General features: G+C 49.5%; 7 protein-coding genes; 3 read left to right on the forward strand and 4 right to left on the reverse strand.

The window, feature by feature from the left end:
• Positions 1-359: 359 nt before the first annotated feature.
• On the forward strand, positions 360-3,309 carry FFUJ_04709 (uncharacterized protein; the record flags this gene model as incomplete). XM_023571971.1 has 2 exons in its annotated part: positions 360-489; positions 542-3,309. The coding sequence occupies 2 exons, from the start codon at positions 360-362 to the stop codon at positions 3,307-3,309; spliced, it is 2,898 nt and encodes a 965-aa protein (XP_023426188.1).
• Positions 3,310-3,596: 287 nt separating this feature from the next.
• On the forward strand, positions 3,597-4,996 carry FFUJ_04708 (uncharacterized protein; the record flags this gene model as incomplete). XM_023571972.1 has 4 exons in its annotated part: positions 3,597-3,684; positions 3,734-3,840; positions 3,890-4,817; positions 4,872-4,996. 4 exons carry the CDS (start codon positions 3,597-3,599, stop codon positions 4,994-4,996), a joined length of 1,248 nt encoding a protein of 415 aa, XP_023426189.1.
• A 159-nt stretch (positions 4,997-5,155) lies between these two features.
• FFUJ_04707 (uncharacterized protein) lies at positions 5,156-5,433 on the reverse strand (the record flags this gene model as incomplete). XM_023571975.1 has 2 exons in its annotated part: positions 5,156-5,340; positions 5,391-5,433. 2 exons carry the CDS (start codon positions 5,431-5,433, stop codon positions 5,156-5,158), a joined length of 228 nt encoding a protein of 75 aa, XP_023426190.1.
• Positions 5,434-6,744: 1,311 nt separating this feature from the next.
• FFUJ_04706 (related to GTP-binding protein Bms1p, required for distinct steps of 40S ribosome biogenesis) lies at positions 6,745-10,295 on the forward strand (the record flags this gene model as incomplete). XM_023571976.1 has 4 exons in its annotated part: positions 6,745-6,814; positions 6,873-6,943; positions 7,002-10,195; positions 10,232-10,295. The coding sequence occupies 4 exons, from the start codon at positions 6,745-6,747 to the stop codon at positions 10,293-10,295; spliced, it is 3,399 nt and encodes a 1,132-aa protein (XP_023426191.1).
• Positions 10,296-10,955: 660 nt separating this feature from the next.
• Positions 10,956-12,376, reverse strand: FFUJ_04705 (related to cell wall protein cwl1; the record flags this gene model as incomplete). XM_023571977.1 has 5 exons in its annotated part: positions 10,956-11,465; positions 11,515-11,816; positions 11,874-12,035; positions 12,095-12,127; positions 12,319-12,376. 5 exons carry the CDS (start codon positions 12,374-12,376, stop codon positions 10,956-10,958), a joined length of 1,065 nt encoding a protein of 354 aa, XP_023426192.1.
• A 2,486-nt stretch (positions 12,377-14,862) lies between these two features.
• FFUJ_04704 (related to Rab6 GTPase activating protein, GAPCenA) lies at positions 14,863-18,112 on the reverse strand (the record flags this gene model as incomplete). XM_023571978.1 has 3 exons in its annotated part: positions 14,863-16,846; positions 16,913-17,535; positions 17,585-18,112. 3 exons carry the CDS (start codon positions 18,110-18,112, stop codon positions 14,863-14,865), a joined length of 3,135 nt encoding a protein of 1,044 aa, XP_023426193.1.
• Positions 18,113-19,876: 1,764 nt separating this feature from the next.
• FFUJ_14891 (uncharacterized protein) lies at positions 19,877-20,482 on the reverse strand (the record flags this gene model as incomplete). Its single annotated transcript, XM_023571979.1, has 1 exon — positions 19,877-20,482. The coding sequence occupies one exon, from the start codon at positions 20,480-20,482 to the stop codon at positions 19,877-19,879; it is 606 nt and encodes a 201-aa protein (XP_023427227.1).
• Positions 20,483-20,633: the final 151 nt, after the last annotated feature.

The raw sequence follows: 20,633 nt of genomic DNA on the forward strand, positions 1-20,633 counted from the left end.
GGATGCCTCGAACGAAATTGAAGATTTCAAAAACCGTACTCGTCGTCGAATGCAATGTGCTGCTTGAGAAGGAGGTTCTGATGAAATCATAAGCTAGCATCCAATCCAATGGCTTGCGTAAAGCGGGTCCCGAGCTTGTGGTGCTCCATTTTTAGTGCACAGGGGCTCTGAAACGCGCCTAACGTCCACCAAAGCGCGTCTACGGAGGGGCACCTCACTTTATGGATGTTGATATCGCGTTAATTGCCCTTCAGACGTACCTTGGATAACAAGACTCAAGCTCAGGCTCGGCTTTGAAACCCACAACGCGCTGCTGAGCACTATGTTATTGAATCGAATGCATTTTACGAGAAAGGATCATGGCTGAATCCAAGGAGGACCTGGGAGCTGTATTCACTATACCTGACTTTTGGGAACCGTCGAGATTCCTACATCAAATAGATGATGGCCCACAAGCTCAGAATCCCTTCTTTTCTCCAGGGCTCAGAGGTAAATTTGGACCTTGAAATTGAACCGTACCCCTACTAATCCGTGTTATTAGAAGATGTAAAATCGGAGCTTGTCCAGCTTGGCCAAGTGTCATTGGAGCAAAGTGGCTTCTTCAAGTTACCATCTCAGCTTGAGCTTCAAGACAAGCCAGAGCCAGAAGTAACTGCGTCTACCAACAACATCCAAGCCTCCACGGAAAGTCTAGCTGATCCGGAAATTGGCGATGACATCTGGGCACATACCGATGAACCAGAAGAGAAGACACCAGAACACAGGACTTGGGATAGCTTCATCTCCGGTACGCCGGCTGGCCAACAACAGCCTTTGGTGACGGAAGCTGGAGCCGCGGTCTACGATGCCTTACTAGGTTGGTCCGTCGACCCTCTTGAACTAAAAAGCTCCGATGTTCCTATTGTCGATATCAAAGCCTACTTTTCTTCATTGCTTGCTCTGGCTCTTGGTCAAGAATCAATCTTCTACGTCAAACAGGAGAAAGGCCGCTCTTTTGCACCGGCGATTCCAAGCATGCGGGTCACAGGGTATTCCAAAGATGTTCTCCAGGGCCTGGAAAAACAATGTCACCGCTGCGGATCAATGCTGTTCGAATTGCGATCCTTTGTCAATTCTACTTATGTAAGGCGCACGTCCAAATGCGGCGTTGCTTTGGCTGGTGTGCTTGATCAAATCCTTAAGGACGTTCAGCGACATGTCGCTCTCCATAGGCAGACACCGCGATCGCTTTTGGAACTCCAATCAACAGTCAAAGGAATGCTTGCGATTCTGATACCATTTCAAAGACTTGCTTCCAAATTTCGCAAAGGTTACGAAGACCAACATGTTCTCTCCCAGGTATTCCATGAAGCATACTCAGTCGACTACGGTGAAGAACAACTCCGAGGTATTATGCGCGAAGTTTTACAGAGAGTCTCTTCGCCTTGGATCGAGTTCCTGGAAGAATGGATCGGGACTAGGCAAGAAAAAGGGATTCCCTTAACCAAAGCTAATGTGGGAGCGAGCAAAGGTTTCGTCAAAGTCGATACGGAGAAATATACGGACGATTTCGGGCAGGAGGTTGAGGACATTGACTTTCTCCTGGACGAGACCAAAATGCCCCATTTCATGCCCTACGATATTGCCAAGTCTATTTTTGAGACAGGCAAGAATCTGCGGTTCATTAGGGAGTGCCACCCTGAGCATCCCTTGGCTTCATCAGCTATCATCAGTGCGACCGATCCCCCGAAGGTCAGCTGGCTTTACGACTGGAACGCCATCGAGAACCTTGAGAAACGTGTAGCCAAGTATCACGACGATCTCTTAGGGGCAATTCGCGACTGTTCGTTCCGGGACAGAGTCAACTCGGAAAGCAATGGCCTTGCGATTGATTCTGAGATCGCAAACCCGTTCTTTCGTGAAGACCCCATGTCAGAAACAGCTGGAGGGCTCTTGAATACTCTTACGGCACGTATGGATGAGCCCTTACCTGATGATGTGAGCAAAGAGGATACGTTGAGTCAAATCTTGCGTGAACGTCTTACCCAGTCTCCTACTCGCAAGTCCCAACCTCCTACCAATGGCTTCGACTTCACGCCTCATCCATCGCTTCTTCCCGTGCTTTCGTTTGGGGGTATTGCTTCCGCGCAATCTGAGGTTGTTAATCAGGAAAGTCTGAGGCTGCTGTTTAATCACCATGATTTGCGTGGTCACCTGAAAATGCACCGTGATTTCCACCTCTTTGGTAGCGGCATGTTCGTAAGCCGCCTGTCCCATGCTCTATTCGATCCAGACCTGGAAACAGCCGAAAGGCAGGCTGGAGTTGCGAGGCAAGGAGGTGTCATGGGCCTTCGCCTGGGAGGTCGAGATACCTGGCCACCAGCGAGCTCGGAATTACGTCTAGCTCTTATGGGCGTTCTAGCCGAGAGCTTCGATTCAGACAATGAGTTCGCCAAGGAAAAGCTGGCTAGTATATCGAGGGATGCATCTGAGCTCCCAGGCGACATGAGCTTTGCTGTTCGAGATTTGTCGCAGGAAGAGATCGACAAGTGCATGAACCCAGACTCCTTGGAAGCTCTCGACTTTTTACGATTGTCCTACAAGCCCCCTGCGGCATTATCCAGCATCATCACCCCTGTGATTTTGACACAGTACGATCGAGTCTTCAAGCTGTTGCTAAGAATCATGAGGATGGTTTATGTCGTCAACCAATTGTTCTTAGATGTCAATGCTAGGACCAGTCGCTGGAACGACCCTGAGGACATTTCCTACCGATTCACTCGAGAGGCCCACCATTTTGTCTCCGGGATCACCTCATTCTTCATGGATGCTGGGGTCGCCATTCCTTGGGAGGCATTCGAGGCTAAACTCGACAAAATCGAAGCCGACTTGAAGAACCCCTCGACAGCCAAGGGTACAGCAGATAAGGTTGAGAGTCCTGATAGACTACGAGAGTTCCACTCCCGAGTACTTGATCGAGTCATGCTTTCTCTTTTTCTCCGGAAACGACAGCAGCCAGTGCTAAATTTGCTCGAAGAAATCTTTGGTGCAGTTCTGGAATACGCCAAATTTTCACGATCCAAGGCTCTTGGAAAGAACCAGACCACCGACCCAAGAGAATTGGAAGAATTACAGCGTTTGTATAGCAACTTCAAGAAGAAAGTGCAAATCTTCATGACTGTCTGCCGAGCCTTGACCGAAAAGAGCCGATCAACAAGTAATAAGGTCTCGGACGATTTGGGGTTGAAACAAGAGGGTATTGGTGAAGACCATATGGTCGCTCAATTACTGTTAAAGCTCGATATGGGACACTATTACACGAAACACTAGGACATATATAATAAAAAGTATTAACCACGAAGGACATGAAGATATCAATGAAATCCTGCCAAGCCTGGTAATACCTGTGTCTAAACCTACTAACCTATTCATTCTATTGATAATCCGATACCCCGCCATCGATGTAGGCTGCACCCTTGCTGCGGCAGGCCATCTTTAGTGGTGGATGCCCCTCCAAATGACCCCACGCGCTAGGTTAGTTGCTAACATTAATTCCTGGGCTGTTTGTTTATATTGAACCTTCAACACTGAACCATAGCAACCTACCGATAACGAAAATGTCGCGACAAAGCGTAGCAGCGCGCAACCTGTCTCTCACTGAAGAGCTTGAAAGACTAGAGCAATCAATCACTCTGACTCTTCAAGGTATACATGAATCTTGAATTTTCGCGACCCAGGGCTGACCCTTGGCTAGAAATCGATCACAACTTTAGCAAATCGCATCGCATAGTGACAACAAGCATTCTACCACTAGTAGAACAGTATGGAGAACACTCTCGCGCTGTTTGGGAAGCTTCAAAGGTGCATGAAGTCACCGGGATTCGAAGGAAGTGATGCTGACGACATGTAGTTCTGGAAGCAATTTTTCGAGGCATCGGCCAACGTATCTCTCTCCGGTTATGAAGAGCTCGCCAACGACGACGAAAGCGAAAACGTGGAAGAAAGTACCGCTATGAGGGAAGATATAACAGAAGAATACACATCTCAGCATCACGAAGATGTCACCGCCACGACTGGCATCGAGCAATCTACCTTCCAAGCTGAGGACTCCCTCCTTGATGATGCTGAGCTCACAGGAAGCACGCCCCGGCCTGGAAAGACGAAGACACGATTTTCTGATATGGAATCTCCTTACGAAGCCATGAAGCGCGAGATGGAAGGGGAAGGAAACAATACCACAGTCCTAGACGATAACGAGGATTCGACTGTCTTGTTCGCCCAACACACCGCTAGACTCCCCGATATGTCAATGACTCCGCAGGCCCAGCGCGACCACACAATGACCGGCGAGCAGTCTGTTCAGCCTCATAAGGATCCTTTGCTTCACCGTGTTCTCGACAAGAACTATCGCATTCAGGCAACTCCACACAAGCCCGCCCTTCGTATCTCTCCACTCAAAAGCGCCCAACCTAAGAGCGCCCAACGCAAGAAGGACACCCCTGCATGGAACGACTCACCAGGCTCCTCGCCCGAAATGGCAGTACCGACTCTACGCAGTGAAGTTTTTATGTCGCCCTACAAAAGTAACGCTCGACAACGTCTTGCGGCGGCAACGCAGGGTCCTCGAACACCTGGCGTTAGTGTTCAGACGCCAGCGACAGCACGAAAGACGCGGGACGTCTTCGCTGATGACACTGTCACAGCCACTGGAAAGGAGAAGTATGAGATCGATTGGGATAGTGATGAAGGGGATGAGGATATCGATTTATATGCAGGCATGAGCCCGCCCAAGACGATACAGTTCGCGCTGCCTCCTTCGAAGCTCTTGCAAACACCTGGTAAGGTCTATCTCGCTCTCAAATGGACTACTATATACTAATACTGTCTGACAGCACGTGAAGCCAGCCAAAGGATTGTTGGTGACATTCTACTGGATGCTGGGGCCGATCCGAATTCGTCCGAATACAGCCCTTCTATGGTGAAGATGAACGAAGATATTTTGAACGATAGTTTCTAGAGACACAACTCTTAAATCTAAAGAATAAACAGTCGTTTGTTCCTTGACTTCAACCAAAGATACCCTTCACCCCTTTGCATTTATGTGCCCGTGCCCTTCGCCATATTTTCAGTCCGCTTTCTAAATCAGCACCATGTCCCTGGCCTTGAGTCCCGTCGATTACATATTGAATCGAATCTGTGACCTGAGGGCCTGTTCCTGGAGCTTCTTGGCATCGATTTCCGTTCCGTTCTTTTCCTTCTGGTCCTTTTTGAAAAGGGGTGCTGACGAGGAAAAGGTAGCAATAGAGGCAGTTTCGGGATCAGCGACCTTGGAACTGTTATACTTGGTAGAATCTACCTGGGCTATATTTACTTGTTATTCAAGTTCAGCTTGCTGCGAATGTGATGCTTACAGTCTGAGGTTGTGGGAACATTGTTGCCTGAGTTGTTGGACATATTGAAGGATGTGAAGAAGGTTTGAAGTGATTGATTGGGTGGGTAGTTATAGACAAGGTTTGGGTTAGAGTATTAAGCTTAATAGTTTGTACTCTTGTTCTTAGATGGAGCTCTAGGTTGCTTCTGCCTGAGAATGAAGTCCATAAGGCGTCGCATCTTGATTGTTATATACTCAATCCTGGTAATGTAACTTGCTAGATACTCTTGTTACGATGACTACGAACGAAGGAAAACCACTAGGATTCTTTCTTGCGTAGTCTACGACGCGCGTGAGTCATGACGGAAGCCATCGACCAGGCGTTAGGGCTGACGAAGGACTGCATGCACGGTAGTAGAAAAGTCTACGTATACCATGGGTGCGTACAAGGCTGGCGAAGAATCCGGGAATACGTACGTACTGTGTAAGCGTATACGCAGAACACCACCTTATTACCTGATGCGTGTGAGATATGAGAGTGTTGGACGCTGCTTTAGGAATAAAGGGGAGTAACATGCAACTGGTATTGGTCAACTTGGACTGATGGTCATGCAGAGGACTAGCTTCCATTACGCCAGTGCCGGCCGGGGATTACTCACTCGACGACTTGGCGTTCCCACTGGCCATTCAGCCAAATTCGAAGATGAGCTAGAGACCTCGAATTGGCTAATACGGAATCCCGCGAGGATCTATCTACCTGAAAACATAGGATCTTAGATCAGACAAAATGGTGAGACTGACACTCTGCAGGCCTTAAGTGGGTTGCATCTCACGACAATTTATTCCAATAACACTATTAGTATTCCATGGTATTTACTTATCACCCACCATCTGATGACTGTTTGACACAACATGAATGTCACCTACATGGGATTGGGGCCTTTTCGATAGAAATTATACTTGATGGATTGTAATTCAGCCGCGTCTTACTGTCAGTCCAAGGGCTCACCACTTAGAAATCGTGGAATTTGTTGGAAATGAGTCCCACAAGACAGCGGTCAAGTATCAAAGCATGCGTCACCAGATAATTCCTAGACACGCGTTGGTTCTGCACGTTGACAAGACCAGTGAATCTATGCTTAAACGGGCAGCTCACAAAATAACGTTAAATCTTAGAGTGGATAGGCCTAGATAATATGGTGCATAGTACCAGCCATATGTGGCTTTGCTGGGAACAGTGGCGGTGCAAAGTCCCCGCAACGCTCTTTGAAACGATACTCTTTATCGATAACAATTCTATTAGCGTCTAAAAAAAATTTGGAAGCAAAGTGAAAGGCGAAAGACCGTGCCAGTTAGCTGATGGTCTTTGGAAGGTGACGACGTCGCACGCAAACATGGAAGATCAAGTGCACAAACCGCATCGCAAGTCCAAGGACAAGAAGGATAAGAAGCAGCATACAGGGGGTAAGTTATTCTTATACACAGTTGCAATTAGCGATTGGCGCATTCTAACAAATCTCAGAGCGCAACCCAAAGGCGTTTTCCTTCGCCAACCCTGGCAAGCTCCAGAGACAAGCAGCGAGATCGCAAGATGTAGGACTCTTCTCTGTTCCCTTGAATAAGAAGTCACAATGCTAAAAGTCAGCAATAGATCAAGGAAAAGCGTCTCCATGTCCCGCTCGTGGATCGATTGCCCGATGAGGCCCCGCCTCGACTCGTTACAATCGTTGGCCCTCCCGGTGTAGGAAAGACGACGTTGATGAAATCGCTCATTCGACGATATGCCAAAGAAACGATATCGGACCCTCAGGGCCCTGTGACGGTCGTCACATCGAAGAAGCAACGCCTGACCTTTGTCGAGTGCCCAAACGAACTGGAGGCCATGGTCGACATCGCAAAGGTTGCCGATATTGTCCTCTTGATGATTGATGGAAATTACGGCTTTGAGATGGAAACTATGGAGTTTCTCAACATTCTCGCCGCTACAGGTATGCCAGGAAACGTTTTTGGCATCTTGACACATCTGGATCTTTTCCGGAAGCCACAGGCGCTGAAGGATGCCAAGAAGCGTCTCAAGAGGAGACTTTGGACAGAGCTGTACCAGGGCGCCCACCTCTTTTACCTCTCCGGTGTTATGAACGGCCGATATCCCGACCGCGAAATCCACAACTTGTCACGCTTCCTCTCTGTCATGAAGAACCCACGGCCTCTCGTCTGGCGCAATTCCCACCCTTACTCCATCATCGACAGCTTCCGAGATATCACGCACCCGACCAAGATCGAGGAAGACCCCAACTGCGACCGGTCGATTGTACTTTCCGGTTACCTGCGAGGTACAAATTTTGCTTCGCACAACCAACGAGTCCACGTCCCTGGTTTGGGAGATTTTACAGTGTCTAATATGGAGGTTATGCCAGACCCCTGTCCAACCCCATCGATGGAACTGGCAATGGCGAAGATTACAGGCAAGACTGGGCGAAGGCGACTTGACGAAAAGGAAAAGAAGCTTCATGCTCCCATGTCGGATCGTAGTGGCTTGAAGATTGATGGTGATGCCATCTGGATCACCAGCGACAAGGGCTTCAGCTTCGACCGGGAGGAGGACGATGATGCCGAGCGAGGAGAAGGAGAAGAGATGATTGTTGGTCTTCAAGCTGAGCGAAAGCTTCTCGGCCAAATGGAGGGCGGCGTCCAGCTTTTTAAGGGCGGCAACAAGGTCGAGGCAGTGCCAGAGGAGGAAGACACTGGCAGAAAAACACATCGCAAACCTAGATTTGCCCAAAGAGAAGATGGCGATGATGACCAAAACGAAGACGACGAGGGCTCTGTGAGTGGTGACGAAAACTTGGACTCGGATGCCGAGATCGAATTCAGTGAAGGCAAACTAGGCAAGATGTTCCGCAAGGATGCCGATAAGGAACTCGGTGACGATGATCTTGCATTTGCCGACAGTGACTCAGACCTCGGAGCATTGTCTGATGAGGAAGAGGTGGAAGACGATGAAGAATACGATTCAGACGAGGAAGCAGCAGCATTAAGGTGGAAGGACAACTTGAATGGCACTGCGATGAGGCTTCATGGCAAGAGACGCTCATATCACACAAGTGATCTGGCTAGGTATATGTACGACGACTCACTAAGCCCAGAAGATGCTCTCAAGCGATGGAAGGGCGAGGATGACGAATCAGAAGAGGAGAATATTGAGGACGATGATGATGAAGATGACTTTTTTAAGAAGTCAAAACAAGAGCAGGAAGACGCTATAGAGGATAGGTCAATACCCGCATATGACTATGAGGATCTAGCGGCCAAATGGGCATCAGAGAAGAACGTTGAGGCTTTACGAAGGAAGTTCACTTCGACAGCCCTCGCTGCCGGCGATGATGATGACGGTGATGGGGATGCCAACGACAGCGACTTCGAGGGCTTGGGCGACTCAAATGATGAGGGCGATGGTGTCTTTGAGGATCTCGAGGCTGAAGGCCAACAAGAGCCAGCACAGCCCACTGTCGACGATATTGAGGCCGAGCGAGAGAAGAACGCAAAGCGAAAGGAGGAACTCAAGATGCGATTCGAAGAGGAAGATCGTGAGGGTTTCCTCAATGATAAGGCAAATGCTCGACGAGAAGGTGGAGATGTGCAAGAGTTTGGTGAGGATCAATGGTATGAGGCGCAAAAGGCTATGATCCAGAAGCAGCTCGATATCAACAAGGAGGAATTCGAGAACCTCGATGAGCGTCAACGCTCTGCTGTGGAAGGCTACCGAGCCGGCAAATATGCCAAGGTTGTCCTCGAAGGTGTTCCGGCCGAATTTGTCAAGCTCTTTGATGCTCGTCGACCTATCGTCGTCGGTGGTCTCTCTGCCACAGAAGACCGATTCGGCTATCTTCAAGTCCGCATCAAGCGTCACCGCTGGCACAAGCGCATTCTCAAGACAAATGATCCTCTTATCTTCTCTTTGGGATGGCGTCGCTTCCAGACCATGCCCATCTACAGCACCACCGACTCGCGCACGCGTAACCGTATGCTCAAGTACACACCTGAGCATATGCATTGCTTCGGTACCATCTACGGTCCCCTGATTGCACCCAATACAGGCTTTGTTTGCTTCAACTCAATGTCAGCGTCGACACCCGGTTTCCGCATCGCTGCTACTGGTACAATCCTCAGCGTCGATGAGTCCACAGAGATCGTCAAGAAGCTCAAGCTTACCGGTACACCTGCAAAGATCTACAAGAACACAGCTTTCATCAAGGACATGTTCAACTCATCTCTTGAAATCGCCAAGTTTGAGGGAGCTTCTATCAAGACGGTCTCTGGCATTCGCGGTCAGATCAAGCGTGCTTTGTCCAAGCCCGAGGGCCAATTCCGCGCAACTTTCGAGGACAAGATTCTTCTTAGTGACATTGTCTTCTTGCGTGCCTGGTATCCAATTAAGCCTCACCGGTTCTACAATCCTGTCACCAACCTCATCGGCTGGCAGCCCATGCGACTCACAGGCGAGGTCCGCCGTGATCAGAACGTGCCTACTCCCCAGCCCAAGAACAGCCAGTACCGCACTATTGAACGAGAGACCCGCCACTTCAACCCTCTCCGTGTTCCCCGCGCCCTTGCTGCTGACCTTCCTTTCAAGTCGCAGATTGTCGAAACCAAGAAGCAAAAGAAAGAGACATACATGCAGAAGCGTGCTGTCATCATGGCTCCTGGTTCCGAGGAGAAGAAAGCCCGGGCTCTCATGCAACAGTTACTCACAATCCGTAACGACGCTGCTGCCAAGCGTCGTGCCGCAAAGGAGAAGAACCGTGCTGCTTTCCAGAAGAAGTTGGCAGACAGCGAGGAGAAAAAGGAAGCCCGTGAGAAACGGGAATCCAAGGACTTCTGGAGGAAGAATGGTCGTAAGCGTGCAGCCGCCGAAGATGGAGGTGGTGGTAAGCGCAGGAAGTAAAGGGGCGAGTCAATATCTCCGTTACAGTTGCTTGAATTATATACAAGTGGTTAGAAAGGTACTAGTTGTATACCTTGTTAGGTTGGCGTTTCGAGAATCAAAAGATCAATCATATTGCATTTTACATACCGTAGTATAAAACCCTTCTTCCAAATAGCACAATAGCATTACTTGGACACTCAACTCCTGCATCTGATGACGAACATCGTGTAAGTATCGTACACAGTAGAAATAAAGTGTTTCATGTTTCAGTATGTTAAAAGTTGAGTGAATAGCATTTGCTTCAGCAAGCTACACATTAACAATCCTAAACACCTATCCTCGAACCACAAACGTACAAAAACAAGCAACAGGCCAGATGCGATGTCCTCCCATACGTATTAATCAAGAGTTTCTATAGGAATACTCTCCCTGACATCAGCATCTGCCCGCTCAATCCGTATTTTAACCACCCTTCATCAACGTCAACAATCGTCGTCGCATTGCGTGTCAAAGAATGCTCCCAAGTAACCATTTCACGCCCGAGTCCAATCTGAACAACCTTTGCTCCTAATTCAAGGATCGACATACGCCCTGAAATGCCGTAAAACATATTCATTGCTCGGGGCAGCTTTGCCTTCTGAGCTCGTGTGCACATGGCACGTGTCACCTATTAGCCACTTAAGAAGCAAGCATGGGCTCCTTGCTGGGGACAACGTCCTCGTGAGGGAGCTCAGGGGCTGCGGTATCGATAGCGGTGGGCGCATTCAGTTCCTCTTTGAGAGCGGCAGGGGTAGGAATCTGAGGAGCCTCCGTGGCCGTGACGGGGTCCTCGGTAGGAGGGGAGGGAAACTGCGGCTGCTTGGCAGAAATAGGCTGCTCAGGCTTATCAATCTTCTGGCGAGAAGGAGTCTTGCCACGGAGAAGGTCCTGGACTTTGCCGCTGTAATCGCCAGCATACTGCTTGCTGATGTTGGAGACCTGTTCCATCTGCTTCGAAGCGACGCTCTGGATCTGGGCAGTCTGGGAGTTGATGAGCTCAGAAGCGTGGTGGAGTTGCTCATCGATTAGCTCCTGGTTGGATGTATAGATCAAGGGAACGACGAAGGCGACGGTGGTACCGATGACAGCAAGTCCCCAGTAAGGAACAAGCTTGACGAGGAAGTATGAAATAAAAGCGGCAATGAAAGCCTATTTAATGTTAGTTCCCGCTGTTAAACCTTTCGAATATCAAACTTACGGCGGCGGAAGCAAAGACATTCTCGGCAAAGATGATTCGCTGGGCCTCAATGACAAAGAAGTTGATGAGCTCATGAACGTCCCCAATAAGGGCATCCAGAGTCTCACGAGGCACTGTGTAGTACCGACGAGGGCGAACCTGAGTAGCAAGGCCATTGTTGAGAATGACCTTACCAAGCACCTCGGCAAGAATGGTTACACCAAGAACCATCCACGAAACCTTGAGTCCCCATCGAAGAAGATCCAGGTATCGCGCAGTGAAGATAGCACCGATGATAGTCACATAAGCAATGGCAGATGCGCCTATCGTGTCACTGCGTCAGCTCTCGCAGGTCGGAAAGGAGACAAGAGTCAACTTACGAGGGTTGTTCCATGAAAGAAGCTCAGAAAAGAATGAGTGGTAGTGTGTGAGCGGCTGACCGGTAGCAGCGGGATTCGCGGGAGTGCGTCGAGCAGCAGCAAGGTTAGAGAGCTCGTTGGAGGCCTTCTGAGTGTGATCGTAAACGTTCTGAGCAACAGGGCCTGGAAAGATTGAGCTTTAGCAACATGTCAAAATCATGGTTCGTAACGAAGCGTCGTACCGTTGGCGACAGACTGATAGGCAGCGGCGGCGTCTGGAAGTTAGGTCAGTTAGTTATACTGGTCTGCGGGAAGGCCCTGTATCATGGTGGGCAGTGCCATTGTCGCGCAAAGATCGCGGGGAAACACTGTAAAGTGAGGTTAGCAAATATGTTCGAGTTCGAGGCGCTCCCCCTTCCCCCCCATACGATGCCAGCGCATTTCAGCGCAAGAAAACTTACCTCACTGGTCTTGGTGGTCTCAAGAAGAGAGTTGCCGTTGGCGGCCAAGGTGGAATCAGCCATTTCGACGATTTATAGTGTGAAGAATGTGTAAAGAAGTGGTGCGCTCGCTGAAAGAACCGTCGTGGAGTTATAGTTGAAAGTATGGGAACGAGGAATAGGAGGTGAATCGGAAGAAGATGTTCTCTAGAAAGCGAAAGCGGCGTGAGCGAAAGTGGCCAGAGAAATTTTGGGCAGCTTGGTTTGTTTGTTTAATGCAGGGTAAAAAAGGACAAGGGCACGACGCTGACAAGCTACTGCTACGTAGCGACTTCTAGCTCGCTCCGCTCCGCGTCTCTGGACCTACAACAGAGCTGCAACGTTTTTTTCGTCTGAGCCGATAGGTGACTAAAAACAGACTTAAGGGGCGTCCGGTCGGGGGAGCGAGGTGAGTGGTCGTGTGAGAGGAACAGGCAAGTCAAGCGAAACGAGCGACCCCGTCGGAGGCAGCAGACTAGGTCCAGGATAAGGCATGTGAAACGTACCTTGAGGGTGCTAAATGTTCAGCGCGGGTTAAGTGAAGTGGTGTGAGGTGAGATGATGATGGTTGAGAGAGTCTCGTCGAGAGCGAGGAAGTTAAGTTTGTATGATGGAGGAGAAGGAATCAGGAATGACGTTTGTGTTCGTAGAGGACGGGACACTTCTCTTTTAGGTGTTGGAGGGGACCAAGTTTCGTCCTTGCTTCAGGTGGGAAAGAAGGCACGGGGGAACGAACGAGTGACGACAGTCGCCGGCCATGGAGCCCACCAAAAGAAAAAAAACTGGCTCGGTATTCGTACGTACACTGGCTACACAACTTCAGGTGCTGGTAGTGGTACCCACGCATTATCCGTCCATTACAGCAAGATTTGAATTGCTACTGTGAATCACTGCAAATCTCCTTTTAGTGGACCGACGCTTAACAACGCCGGTGTCAACGAGAGAGCTCCTGTTGCGTAGCATTGGATCTCTGGGCTCCTCTTTGTCCAAAAGCTGGACGATGGAGCTTGGATACCTTACTTTACCAAACCATGATGCTGGTGGAGCTCTGTTACCCATGACGCAGTGCTAGACCTATAGAGTACATCCCATATGCGCTCCACCAGTCAGCGGCTGCAGGTACCGCCAATGTCACCACTTCTCCAAATGTCCAAGCTGATCCGTCAACAAGGGTTGATCCCGTCATCAGGGAGCTTGAACGACGACATTCCAGGCATGCAGCTCTAAGAAATTGACAAAAGTCAATTCTCTTTGTGACATATGGAGCTAGCAAGAGTAAACAGACGACAGTTTACCATTTCGAGCCAAAGCATGCATGTACGGGATACCTCAGAGTTCACCCGCAACGCTGCATAAACCTGTATGATGCTTTGACGTGATGATCTGGTCATTTCTAACGCATGTGAAAGTCGCACTAAAAAGGGGGGTTCTTTATCTCAAAAAATGACAGGGCCTTGCCATTAAAGCTCTAACTCAAAGGGCACAAGCCTGCATCTTCTTATCACCACCACACCACGACAGTAACATCAAGAAAGAATAGATAATAACAAACTGTCCACAAGTTGAAAATGGGCTAACTACTATGCTTTCTAGTGTTGTTGGCTTTAGGCAAGCATTGAACGATGTTTAGTCTCAAAATATTCATATTCTCATAGAGTAAAAAGCTTAGGACCTCTACTTTTAATAAGGAGAATATTCAGGTAAGCTTAGTATTAGCTTGGAATTTTCGAGTTATTTTGTCACTAAGAAAAGAGGATATCAACACGGAGAGTTTCGATGATGGCATCTAGCTGTTTCCTCATTGGTCAACACTGCATATTGGATACCAGAGTTATCTGACCGTGACTGTTAATGCCACAAACTTCGTGAACCAGAGGGGACAATGATTTTATGAGATTTCATCGAACATTTCCATCGATCTGAGATAGCGCCAATTTCAGTCCTGGAAGATAGTACTGATCATGACATATTCAAGTGCCAAGTTCAGAGGCTGAATGATTCCCCGTCGATCGATGGCTTGCATCATAGAGGTACCTAGGTAGGTAATTACCAGTACGTACCTTACTCTGATTCCGTTTTCTCCATCATCTTCCAGTAGATTATTGGAGGTACCTTATCGTTGAGCAAAATCTCATGAATAAAAAGGTCTTTTTAATTACATAGACTTATATAGTATCTATCAATCCGCGATCGTGCGGCATTCTGAGAAACCCCGACAGAAGTCATCTTTAGACTCCAACTCCTGTGCTGGTACCTAGACAAACGCCCTTATGACGACAATGATGGTGCCTTTGTGACACATGTGAAAACAAGGAAAACAGCCGTTAAAAGGGCAAATGTGGCCCATGCCCAATACTCAGAGTTCCCAGCTTCTCGCCTTAACATCCCAACATATGCGCTCGACTGCACGAATCTCATGCTTCCCAAAATATGTACAAAGAATCGACAACTTTCACTTCAAGACATGTCGCGTGATTGGCTCGTGAACACGGTTCGACGTTCGTTGAGATCGAAGCCACAATCTTAGCTCTCTACCTTCGCCAACCCCAGAAACTGCCTCCAGATCCTGGAGATCCAGCATTGGTCGATGCCGGCTTCATCGCGACGTCATTTGTGGCAGCTGCCCCGTGGCCGGTAAGAAGACTGAACACTCCACCGGGTCCAGACTGTGATGCCGAAGGAGCATGCGCTGATACGGAGCGGCTCAATCCGTGAGACTTGCGTATAGACTCCAGCTTTTGCCGAGCCTCTTCAGCTTCTTGCTTCGCCACTGCTTCGGCGGTTTTGGCTTGGACTAACTCAGCTAGCAAAGACTCGTGCTCACTCTGAGATGGCGCAGGCCCGGTCGTGGTCACCATTGGTACGCTGGCTTCGTGGTTCTGGGGCAGGGACGATATCCGCTTGTTGAACTTGCTCGTCGTGGCCGGCATTGGCTCATGATCCTGGGCCTGTTGTTGCGGTGGGTGCGGTGTAGTCTTACTGCGGTTGAGCTTAAACTCTCGAAGGCCACCTCCAGTCTTGCTACCGCGGTCCACATCGTGCTCTCTGGTTACCTCGTGGGCTGAGCTGGCTGACGAGACCCGAGATTTAAGCCCATGCATTTGCTTCTCGAGTCTCTGCTTATCCTGATGGAGCGTCCTGACGTGTGCATGACTTTCCCTTAGTTGCTCTTTCACACTGGCCATCTCCTGGTTGAGATCCAAGATCTGGCGACTGTACTCTTGTGACTGCGACAGTGCAGCAGCAAGCTGATCCTTTGCGTGGTTCAGCTCATCCCGCAGCTGCGCCTTCGATATCAGCATAGATGAACGTCGTTTGTCATCCTCCACTTGGAACCGCTGTTCGACAATATTGAGCAGATTTTCTAGGTCCTCGGTGGTGGATGGCGCTCCTTTCTGAGCCTCGTCGTCGCTCGCTGGGGCCTTTTCCTCAGGACTCGGTGTCTTAGACTCGTCTCCCTCCATCTCCGACTTTTCAGCTTTGTCCGCCTCTGAGATGTCCTCTTTATCGGATAAGACCGATGGCTGTGGGCTACTGGGTCTTGACGCGGCAGAGTCTGCCTTCTGTCTCAATCCGTTCAAAAGTGACTGTACGGCCTTACGGTCTTCTTGTCGCTCTTCGCGTTCCCGTTGCAGCTGATTCGATAATAAAGCATGGTTGCGCTGGAGCTCACTAAGAGCGGTAAGGAGATCTTCAATCTGACTATGTAAGTTTCGTTCGTCTGTGTTTTTATGGGCTGTTGTTGTCTTATTGCCGACTGGTGTAGATTCCCGGCCATCCTCAGTATTGGAGGAATCTCTCGATATTGAGGTTACATCTGTTGATGAAGAACTTGTGACGCTAGCTGAGCTAGCCTCCATCGAGTTCAATGTCGATGCAAGACTTTGCTTGGATGCGCTTCGTCGCAGCATACTCGTAGGTCTTGCAGGTGCAGTGTTTCCTGGGCTAAGGTTGGAAGATTTGTTGTTGGTAGAGGTAGCCCATATCCGGCCGAGGAAGCGGCTAGCTGCAGTACTTATCTCTGAACCTCTGACAGGGTTGGTGATGGCCGCCTTGGACTCGCGGTAACTTTGCTCGAGCTGCTGCATGTTTTCGGCGGTAACAGCACCTGTCAACCCGACAAAGTCCTGAACAAATTCATCGGCGTTGTAATGGTAGCAATCCCAAAGGCCCCGAGATAAAAGAAGCTGCATCACATCCTCCATTTCGGTGCAAGCCAATAGTCGCGCCTCGTTCTTCCGCATTAAGGATAGCGCGACTCTCATCAATGTCTCTGAAGCGCCCTCTGCAAAGATCACATCGTAAGTGCGAAACAACATCGGCAAGGGACAGGTCACGGCAAAAAAGCTGAGAAACCATTGCGAAACATAAGCAGGGTCAACCTGTAGCTCGTCAAGGTGATTCGACAAGACTGGGAGGCTTTGGCGTAGTAGCTCCTTGAATTGGTAGATGCGTACGTGGAGACCCGACAGATCAGGGAGGAAACACGCCCTTAAGTCGTATTGCTCCATGAGGCTGAGATTGTTTGTTAGTCAATGTCACTGTGGCCAAGGTGAGGGAGGGAAATTAGCTGCGGCTTACCGAACCAAAACACAGAATGCCTGTTTGTCGGGCATGTGCATCAGCAATGGGCCGACCAGAAAGGCCAGCCCTTGACAATAGCCAATCTTGGTGTCGTAGAGACTGAAGCACTTGAGGACGCGGCCAAGCATACGCTGTCCATCACCCTCTGGGTCTCGGAACATGTCTACGCCTGGGAAGCTTCGGCCCAGATCTTTGCCAATTATAACTTCGTATGGACTAGACTCGCCGCAAAAGCGATCAAACTGTTCTTCCAATATAGCATCCCGTGCTCCAGACATGCTCTGCCAAACCACCCCACGCAACGGTGGCGGGATGCCTTTACGAATCTTATTTGAGAGAAGAGTCGGAAGTCGGGCAGCTGTTTGTTTGTAGTCTTTAACGAGAGCGGCGTAGAATTCGAGATCGGTCATGGGAGGTGGTGGTAGCATCGAATATCGTAGGGCAGCGGGCGTAGGTCCCTGAACCATCTGGCGAAGCTGTGCCATTGAAGGCGGTCGAGGTCTGCTGACTGCACTACGTTCAGCAGTCGCACGGTCAACGCCTTGGACTTTGACGCTCTTTGGGTTCGTAGCCAACTTTGCATTTTCCTGTTCAAGTCGGGCCAACAACAATGCAGTTGACTACACGAATTAGCTGCAAGATCTCGGCAGTTGAAGTGCCTCAACTCACGTTATCTGTTTCTTCATCCTTAGTCTGTTCGTCTTCCTTTTGCTCAAGTTGTGCCCAGTTCACTTCGTCCTGGTCGTCTGATATATTGCCGTCATCGGCCAATTCGTCTTGTAGTGACCGCGTTGTCAAAATCGGCGGTGGCATGGTCGCTGAAGAGGAACGCAAAGCCTCTGTGTTGACCACGTCTTCCTTAATCAAAGTTTTCGATTCGTCGTCCAGGCTATCGTCCCTTTCGTCCTTATCGTCCTTGTCAACTACCAAGAGGCTAGACTTGCGAGATATGGGAGTATCAGGGCGGTCATCAACCGGATCCTTGGTCGGAGTTGTCTGGTTTGTATTAATTGTCGAAGTGGTAATGGGAGAATCAAGGACTATAGGATCCGGTTCGGAGAGGCGAACCGTTACCAAAGAATCGTGAGCCATCTTGGGGGTCTCGGGAGCTGGGTCTCGTGCCATCATGGATCCTCGATCGGCTGGCGCGGCCAAAGGGAGAGGCTCATGCAGGCTCTCTCTAACTTGGGCGTCCATACCGGCCCGTCAGTTTGGTGGAGAACTGTGCAAGAGTCTCTGGGACTGGAACGAAAGACACAATCTAGCACCAGCGGGCAGGCAGGAATCCCCTATGATAACAGATAGGATAAGGCGTCTCGTCGCGTGTTGGCTATGGTTTGTGTATATCGAGAGAAAGATGGACGACAACAACAGGTCGAAAATCAGGTTCAGAGGTCGAGGAAAGGACCAGCCTGTCGAAGAAGACGCCTCAAGTACGGTTAAGTTGGCTCATCGAGGGGTGGTCCCAGAGGCTGAAACGGAGCTCCTGGGGCGATGTCGATTTCCGAGTTGGAATCCTACCCAAACTCTAAGGATAAGCTAATTATTTAAAGGGCCAAGGGACGTAGGAGTGGCGATGGAGGAGCGGGAAAAGCAGTTACGGTAGACACAAAAAAGAGCGTCTCAACAATCGTGCGAGGCTGGCGGTGGAGTTTCAACAAGGTTGGATTTGGTTCGGGTCAGGTTGTCTGATTTAGATATTCACCTTCTCCTGGTAAGAAGTTGAAGCCGGCCAGGGGTAGCCCGCCCATAATCTGGACCCTGGCAGCTACAGTATGCAGTAGCGCAGTAGTGCAGGCTGCCCTGAGAGTTGAGAGGTGCCCTGAACTGACGGCGGAGGCATTGACAAGGAATCGCCAACCAGTGACAGCCCTTCTCCTAGACCCGCTCATTTTATCCATTCGCCAATGTCATGGACCGTTCCAGCGTCCAACAGCCCTTGACCTTTGTTGACGATCCGCTCCAAGGCCGGCATCGAAGCGTCTCTCACGGTCTCTTCTCACTGGACGGCAGAGGTGACGGCGGTCCGGGGGAAGCCAAGTGGAGTGCCAAAGACCGGGGCTGGCTAGGTGACCGCCACGGAAGCATGAATTGGCCCGTTCTTTAGTCTCAAAGGAAACGAGTAACTACGCGCTTGCAACACAATGGACGTCGTCTTCGATGATTCGCGTGTCTTTGAACTGCCTCTAACCACCTGGAACACTTAGTTATTGTGCGTCAACTATGTGTTTACCTGCCAGATCATTCTTTTGTTGTCAAGGGGACAACAGTGAATACCTCTTAAATGCTTGTCAAGGGCAAATATGACTCCAGTTGTAGACGTGACGTGACATTCATGGCCAACGTTGTGGTCGCATCCAAACAATAAAGTCCCGTCAGTGGTCAATGCCCGTTCATGCAGGTCCGTACAATGGAAAACAGTCATCAGAGGCGTCGGCTGTGGCTTATTCGCATGCACGCTTCCGGGTTCCTTGCATCTATCTTTGAGACCCTGATCATTTCAGCAGCCAAATAATCTCCATTGGTCCTAGTAGATTAGATCATCGTTCCTCATCTGTCACGATCAAAGTTCGTGGTTCTTTTAACTTTAACCGATCTCGTTCGCTAGGGACAGGCCGCTCTGTTACCAGGAATGGATCGAGGCATAGTCGCGGCCATTCTGGAGCTTGTCTTCGGATTTCATCCACTTATCATGTTGCGTCAAGACTCAAGCTTTCCAAACATTGCTGTGCCAAACGCCTCTTACCATCACAGACAGGCCAACCTCGAGATGCTATCGATCTTCAGCGTATCCAGTGAATTGCTTATTCGGGATCAATATGGCTGTCTTCGTGTCCGAAGCTATTCGGTGGCAAGCTCTGTAGACACATATTCTTCGTCCTATCATTACATCGGCGATATACTCTTTATCTAACAGGCATAATGTACCATTTCCTTTATCGTATTCTAACCATTGCTGTGCTAGGAGGCCTCATAATGGGGATATAAAAGACTCCCGAGCGGTCCATCGTCATCCATCTGGCCGTCTACCCACTGTAAACCCCGTCGAGCTCCGTTTGATATGACTGTAGAAGTTTTCATCGTAGTGATGGCCTCATATGTTCTTCCCATAAAATTCATCACAATCCCAAACCCTTTCAGGATCCATGACAGGCATTTATACACGACATCAGAGCCCGTACGTTCCCATATCATCAGTCCGCATAAAGGGATCCAACAGTAGCTAGTCAATGCCCATATCGATATTAACAACGGAAGGCTACCGAAGAGCATTGAAGGTAGGTCGGTGATGATCTCAAGCGACGGACTTTGGCGAATAGGCTTGATGGTGGCTTGGTCTCGAAGGTAGCTGATCAGTGGCTTTCGAGCCAGCCGAAAGATGGAATGTGACAAGAGATAATAGACCAAGCACTCCAATGGTTCTTCTTCAGCTGGGTGATCGTCTTCAACAGTGCGGCCTTTTTCAGATATATTATGTTTATAAGCTGGTCTAAAATCCGCTGTTGCAGGTGGCTTGTAAGAAGTGGACTTTGCTAGTCCTTCGAAGGCTGGGGCAGCAGTGCTCATTTTCCCCCCCTAATATGCGTATTTTTGAAGGTGGGTTGGCCGAGGCTGTAAGTTATTTGTCATAGCTGGGAGGCAAGACGGTGAACATGATTGACCTCAATATCTCTGAGGGGGGACATGGACAACGGGCAAAATCTTAACAGACATAAGA

The sequence above is a fragment of the Fusarium fujikuroi genome, chromosome FFUJ_chr02 (genome assembly GCF_900079805.1).
Source record: "Fusarium fujikuroi IMI 58289 draft genome, chromosome FFUJ_chr02".
NCBI classification, from domain to species: Eukaryota; Fungi; Ascomycota; class Sordariomycetes; order Hypocreales; family Nectriaceae; genus Fusarium; species Fusarium fujikuroi.